The sequence below is a fragment of the Castanea sativa genome, chromosome 1 (genome assembly GCF_040712315.1).
Source record: "Castanea sativa cultivar Marrone di Chiusa Pesio chromosome 1, ASM4071231v1".
In the NCBI taxonomy this organism is placed as follows: Eukaryota; Viridiplantae; Streptophyta; class Magnoliopsida; order Fagales; family Fagaceae; genus Castanea; species Castanea sativa.
The window spans coordinates 52,796,499-52,804,106 of NC_134013.1; the positions used below are offsets into that span (position 1 = coordinate 52,796,499).

General features: G+C 32.8%; 1 protein-coding gene across 1 annotated transcript; it reads right to left on the bottom strand.

Annotated features, from left to right (window-relative positions):
* Positions 1-5,013: 5,013 nt before the first annotated feature.
* Positions 5,014-7,316, bottom strand: LOC142605765 (plasmodesmata-located protein 7). Its single transcript, XM_075777207.1, has 3 exons — positions 6,461-7,316; positions 5,593-5,706; positions 5,014-5,444 (listed from the first exon to the last, which is right to left on the bottom strand). The coding sequence occupies exons 1-3, from the start codon at positions 7,206-7,208 to the stop codon at positions 5,437-5,439; spliced, it is 870 nt and encodes a 289-aa protein (XP_075633322.1). The 5' UTR covers positions 7,209-7,316; the 3' UTR covers positions 5,014-5,436.
* Between the last annotated feature and the right edge of the window lie 292 nt (positions 7,317-7,608).

A 7,608-nucleotide genomic window follows, 5' to 3' on the forward strand; every position in this document is an offset into this window, starting at 1 on the left:
TTAATATGTATTATTTTTTTAATGTAAATAATATGGTGTATGATTATTTTTTTTTCGTAAATGATGAGTATAAATTGAAATGATTAAGAAACCTGTTTCGTAGGATCTCATTCAATGCATTCTATCTTTACTATTGTCTTTATTATATTTAAAGATAAATCATTCTATGAAAATTTTTTTGCATGTATTTTTGGTATTTCTTGTATATGATCACGTTTTTTACCATTCCTATTATTGAATTTTTTTTAAAAAAATATTAAGTTAATGGCATTTTGTGAGATAGTATATGATATTTATTAGACTTTTTTGTTATTATAAATTTTAGAAATTTGCACTTGTCAATTATTTTAGCAACCTTAGGGATCTCAAGATTTATATATATTTTTGTCGCACTGGTCGATGACAGAGATTTGTTTGCATAAATTGCATAGAACTTTATTAATAGACAAAAGCATATTGAATTGAAATTAGGGAAAAATGAAGACATGATTTCATGAGGATGAGATTTTCTAGAAGTATCACCTATACGTGAGGGAGGAAGAAGATAGTTTGTAAGAGGGTAAGAGTTGTTGCTTTGATTTATACGTGAGAAGGGTCAAACTTGGGTCATAATATGTAAGGTAAGAATTGGCTTGAGTTTTTTATAAGATTTGGTCTACTTTTAAAAGGTAGTTTATTTTATAGTGAATTAATTTTGGTCTAATGGGTTTAATTGTCAAGAACAGCCCATATTTTATATAATAGTAAAAAGAAGTTACTATGATCTATTGGGTAACAGTAAAAAAAACTTAATAAAAAGAGGTAAAAAAAATGCTAAATTTATATAATAGTAAAAATAAATTACTATGATCTATTGGGTAATGGTTAAAAAAACTTAATGAAAATAGGTAAAAAAGGTTAAATGCAATATTAGAGTGCCACGTGGCAGGACTGTAAAAAGAAGTTACTATGATCTATTGAGTAATAGTAAAAAAAATAAAAAGAAGTTACTATGATCTATTGGGTAACAGTAAAAAAAACTTAATAAAAAGAGGTAAAAAAAATGCTAAATTTATATAATAGTAAAAATAAATTACTATGATCTATTGGGTAATGGTTAAAAAAATTTAATGAAAATAGGTAAAAAAGGTTAAATGCAATATTAGAGTGCCACGTGGCAGGACTGTAAAAAGAAGTTACTATGATCTATTGAGTAATAGTAAAAAAAACTTAATAAAAAGAGGTAAAAAAATGCTAAATTTATATAATAGTAAAAATAAGTTACTATGATCTATTAGGTAACAATTAAAAAAACTTAATGAAAAAAGGTAAAAAAAGTTAAATGCAATATTAGAGTGCCACGTGGCAGGACCTCATGCACTCTCACATGAGATTTCTGCTTTTATATATATATTGATGTGTAATTCACAGATATTGATATGACTCATAGTAATCGATTCTGCAATGTTCTTTTCTCGGTTGAAATCTGTAAAGCTTATGTGACTTGACAATGTTTAAAGGGAAATTAAAGTTGATGTCCTGAGCTTCACATTTAGTAATATGTACACCAAAAGCTACCGAAAGAGATTAGCATTATTGATATCTTTGTATCAATCATGGGATGTTTGAAAAAGATGGCCATATTGCTTAACAGTGCATTTGCATATTAATTATATGCTGATTATCAAATTGAAAGGCTATCGACAGATAAAGTTATATTGGTATATACTAGCTGTAATAGATCAGGACTTCTTTCTTTCAGGGCATAAATAATGACTCTTGCTTCTTTTATTTTTTTGAATGAATACCTCTTTTTGGTTCCTTTCCTGGAAGACCACAATCTCTTTCATGCTAAGTTTTTCTTTTATCTCTCTGTCTGTGTGGTTCCTTAACTAATAAGCTCAGCAATCCCAGTGGTTGATTCCATAGAACTGTATTATATGGGGGGTGGAGGGTTGCTAAATAGTATATACTCAGTCTAGCATAAAAGGTTTGGCCTCGCAACCATAATTGGGATAAACAACTAAACTTGTAGCCATTAGACTTCAATATTCGATGATTTGTCAAGCGCTATGTGGTATGAAATTAATTCTATCTAAACGTTGCTGCGTTAAGTTTTCCACTTTAGGTCATAGTCATTACTAAAAGCTCTAATAATCGGTGAGTAAATATACTGTGTGGATCTTGCTTTTAGAGAGAAAACAAGCAATTTTCATGTCTCATTATACCAGCATGTAATCCACTAAATGCTGGATTGCATTATTATTTACTAAAGAAGAAAAGGCTGGTCAAAATATTGTTGACAGAACTCCCTTTTAAGCATTAGTTGATGGCCTTTCCAACCTCTAGTTTGGGTGTCTTGGTATTTGTTAGGGTTATATTTTCATGTACTTGACATATCCTATAACAAAACACACTTTACTTGAATTTGGGTAGTTTTCAGTGAATTCGAGAATATCATGAAGTATTTTGAAAAGATTTTACAAATGGTAGTATTGAAAACATGAAGACTGCACAAAGAAATAATTGTGAAAAGCTGAAAATTGGTGGCTTAGTACCTAGCTCGATACCTGCTTTTATCGAGAATTAATGAACCTTGATACGTCTTGATTTATCGAACTTTGTAGTTCTGAATTTTTAGATCTGTTTTTCAGTCCATGATGACTTGGCTTTCTAGGGTTTTATTTTCTAACCTACTAGATAATATAAAAGCTTTATTTTACAACCGTCATCATACACAGAGAGTTGCACAAAAAATCTACATACTTCTTGTGAAGTTATTGCTCACTTATGCGTCTTACGTGACAAAGTTGCTTTCTCTTCTACAAGTGTATAGTAAAGAACATTGCATCCAATAATAAATTTCGAGTTGCTGGGATTAGAGATTTGTGCAATTGAAGAAGTCTTTATAAGAACAAGTCTAATTGGAGTTAGTATAAGGATTCTATTGTAGGTAGGTATTGGTTGGGTAGTGGTAAGATTCTTTGTATTTGTAATCACTTAATTCTTGATTAGTCAATTCTTGGAAGTAGTAACCTAAAATTCATTCAGTGAGGCTTTTGTCTTGAGAAAGTTTTCCCCATTAATCAATAAATCACTCTGTCAAATTTAATTTCTACTGTACTCTAGATTAGAATTATGATTTGTTAGTATTTTCATGGTATTGCATGTCATTTGACCTAATTAATCAACTTAGATAATTGAATTAAATAATTGGGCCAATCTATAACCCTACAGCGTAGTTAGAAAGTTAGTGTTGCCTAACTACTCTAAAATGGTACCAAGTTTATGCAATTTTGATCAAGAATTAGAACTGTCAATTCAGGTGGGATATCGGGTGGTTTAGTCCATTTTTCAAAATGATTTATTATCATTTTGCTTGATTCGTATTCGGCAAATAAGAGAAAATCCGATGAAATAGTTTAAAACAAGTAAGCAGACCAAGCTGATTTTGTGTAAAACTTGGATTTTTCCACGATTTTATCCACTTTCACAGACTTGACTCTCGGCCTTACCAGCCTCAATTTGGCTCAAACAAGGTATCGCCATATTTGTTTTTTGAGAATCAAGTATCACCATAAAGTTTGAACACCAATTTTATCAAGATACCAATGCTGAATCTTAACGATTTAGAATGGGGAAGTTATTGGCATATATTTTGTTCCAAAATCCCACTTTTCATTTTCTTGAGAGTTATCTTGGCTTGTGTGAATTTTTTGTACTTTGGAGCTCGCCATATTGAAGCCTTTTGATCATTCCAATGGCATCACATTTGTGTCAATCCAACATTGTTTTACCACTGTTAGACCATGATAACAGCTCATCTCATTTGCCTATAGGACCCACATGTGTGTGATATTGCATGCGTCCAAAACACTCAATACCACCTAAAAAAAGAAATCTAAAATTTTTGGAGAAATAGAAATAAGTTTTCATTTCAAAAAACCCAGGGAGGACGACTAGAGACAAGAAAAACACCATTTGTTCATCTTCCATTCATTCCTTCCTTGTTAGATTAATTCCTACCTTCCATCAAAATCCAAAACACTGAGTGTCCATAAAATGCCCACCTCTTTAATCTCCACATGTTTCATCAATTGAAGTTTTAGGCTTTCAGCACATCATCCATTAAGATCATCATCTCATTCTTAATATCATATAGTTTGCATTGGATATCGGTTTATTTAGCTTTTTGCTGATTGTTTTTCGTTAAGGCTAAATTATACTTTGAAAAATTGTAGTTTTAAAAAGCTCTACACAAGTTAAAAAGAAGAAAAAAGCAAAAGATGTACACAAACAAACATAAAAGTTGACAAATTCATTCAAGAGCATTCCATCCATAAAACCCAAACGTGTCAGGTTATACATCCTTAATCAACGACAAATGCGTTGACAAGCACTATTTCCTTAACTGAGCAAGTGGAAGATTCATGGATTGATCCAAGGAAGCAAGTGTTGTAAGACATTTCTATTTTTTTTTTATAATTTTTATAAAGGTAATACACCATTAAACCATTTTCAAGAGAAGGTGCATGCAAGTAAGCATCTAAACCAAATTTAATTTGATTTAAAATTGCACAACATGCTAAATGTTGATGACATGGGCTAATGTTTGAATATATTATTTTAGTGAACTCTAGCAGCGTGGCATGGGCTCTAGCTATCTCTTATGAAAATATTTTTTGAATATTTGTTTGCATCCAATATCTTTGCATAAAACAATAAGTAGTTTGGTTTTTTTTATTTAAAATTTTATTATTATTTTATTTTTTTAAGACTTTAGACGTTACTGATTTGTAATATATATTGGCTTGTTCAAGTGTTTCTAAGTACATGTCTATGCATTGCAAATATAATACTTTTTTCTTACCAACAATCTAAAAAAAAAAGAGTAATAGTCAAAACTTTGAAATTAAGATAAGAGTATATAATATTATTATGTAATCAAATATTTCTGGGTTGGGAATGTTAATTGGCATATCATTTGGGGCCGGGAATTATATTGCTTTGAGTGGTTTATAAAAAATCCTTGTATTATGAGGATACAAAAAAGTAAATAAAATTAATAACACGAATACAACATCAAGAAGAAACATCATCTGCAACTTTACATAAAGAATATGCCATTTTCATATCTAGACAAAACAGATTTGTCAATAGGAAAAGAAAGTGGAATCTTTTAAGTCTCCTTTTATCCCCTTTTAAACTTTGGTTTTTTTCGAGTAAGTGCCCCATCACAAGTCTTTCAATCCTTCTTATAATCATCCTTTTGGAGTGAGAAATAAAGCAAATCCAAGAGAAGAACATAGGAAAGAGAGTGAGGCAGAGGAAAAGTAGGCATCATTAGGAAAAAAAAAGGAAGCAAAAAGAGCAAGAGTCTAAAAAAGCAAATCACTTGAGGAGAGAGGTCGAGAATTTGAGTGCTGTGTGCCGATAACTTTGACAAACATATATAATTTATTTACCTGCACGAAAAGAGTAACAGCCAAACAATCAAAAGTTAACACTTATTAACATTGATTCTGCTTTTCCTGTTCTTACATGGAAATGAAATAAAGTACATGAGGAAGATATTAAATTAAAGGCATAAAAGAAAGTGAAGAATTTAATTACCTGGTCCCTCAAACACCTTTCTTATGAATGTAAGGAAAATAATGAGTAGAGCCACTCCGGCTAATAATCCAATTATTATTGCGAATGTCTTCTCACCGTCATTAGTCGATTTATCTGCAAGCAACCACAACCTATAAACAATGGAGTTCACTGACAAAACTTACAAATTTCATAGGTTTTTTCCCCACATATTTAAATTTGTATGTTTCTTTATTAAAGAAAAATGCTGTACCCTTTTGGCCTTTTCCCAGATCCAATCAACATATATGGCTGAACATTTCAGAATATTCTATTACTCTAATACTGGAAAATCAAATAAAATTGAGTATACAATTAGACCGATTCAATTGCTACCCATAACACAAATTAATCCTGGATTGGCCACAACAATCAACATGGCTGAAAAGTTCAGAATCTATACTCTAATACTGGATAATCAAATTTGATTATACAAATAGACTAGTTCCAATTGCTACCCATACCACAAACTAACCAAGGATTGACCACAATATTTTCCACCCCTGATAAGCCATTTTTTGTAATTTCTTACAAAATCATAGCCATGTTGATTTGTTCATGACCGAGAGTGTCTTAAAGACACAAGTTAAGGAATAATAGATGTTGTAATACACATTTGTTAAGAAGTAAAAATACATTTGTCAATAATCCATTCGTTTATACAGGCATTGCCCCCATTGATTTACACATACAAATCCATCATGATTATCAGTAATTTTCCCAATGTGTACAGATTGATTTTACTTCGCTCACACAGTGTCACATACTCACATTACAAGAAGAATTGAAACAGTGAACCAAATCAGTGGAAACATTTTGGTAGTAGAAGTAGTAAAATGGGCTAGCTTACCATGATGAGCCTTGGAGTAAACACTGTGTGCACTACCAGTCTGGTACCTTGCATAACACTTAGCCAAGAACATATCACCATAAACAGCCCCACCGCAATCGCTTTTCAACCGTCCGATGGCCTCAGAGACACAATCCTGACACTCACCCGAGCTCAAATCCCCAACACACTGTGCCACACCTTGTACCTCACCGGACCCACCAACCCTATATGCCCCTCCAGAGCTAGTCAAAGCACCCAACACCGCATCTCTACGGCTCATAGCATCATCATCATACCCAATCGACGGTCCGCATTTCTTCAACACCACAGTCTTGTCCTCCACACCTAGAAACGTAGCATTATCGTACTTGACATAACACCCTTGAAGCTGTACGGCTCCACCGCAAGTTTGGGGGCACAAAACGCCGATTTGGGTGACCGAGCGAGCCACACAAGTTGCACAGTCAGGCATGGAAAGGTCACCACGGCATTGGTAAAGGCCGTAGAGTGTGTCTTGTGTGGTTGAGGCAGTGATGGTGTAGTTGTTGTAGGAACTGTAGGTGGCTGAGTTTACAAGAGAGGTGAGGAGGGAGTTGAGGTTGGATTCGTAGGGTGAGTTTTGAGTGTATTTTTGTTGAGTGCAGCCTCCGAAGACAAAGGTGTCTGTGTCGGAAGAGAGAGAAGTAATGGAGAGAGAAGTGAAAGAGACAAAGAAGATGAAGAGTGATAGAAATGATGAGCTTGAGCTTCTTCTTCTTCTTCCCATGTTTGAACTTTGGAGTAGTTTTCTCTTTAGATAGAGATAGAGAGAGAGCGCTTGATGGATATGTTTATAAGTACCCTAAACTTGCCAGAAACTTCGAAGTGGGTTTAAAAAGTGAGTGTGTGTGTGTGTTTTTTTTTTCTACGAACTCTGGGTGGGGAAGGCAATTCAATGGCTTTGTTGCTTTGTTACGTAATTAGCACTTTACGTAGAGCTTAAAGCTATGATTAACGAGTCCTTTTGATGGTTAATGATGGATTGAGGCTGGTGCATGTTCTTGGTATGATACAAAGTTCAATACATAAATTATAGATTAAATTTATAATACAATTTTGGCTTTTTAAAAAAAAAAAAAAAAAAAGTTTGGCGTCCCTTTTATCTCGAGTCTTTCACATTTCAAAAT

What these genes read in the sequence shown, in the direction of transcription:
- LOC142605765 (XM_075777207.1), bottom strand. Translation starts at nt 7,208, where the DNA reads ATGGGAAGAAGAAGAAGAAGCTCAAGCTCATCATTTCTATCACTCTTC. An exon ending in TTACTCCAAGGCTCATCATG is followed by an intron (nt 5,707 to 6,460) that starts GTAAGCTAGCCC and finishes GGTTGCTTGCAG; the next exon opens with ATAAATCGACTAATGACGGT.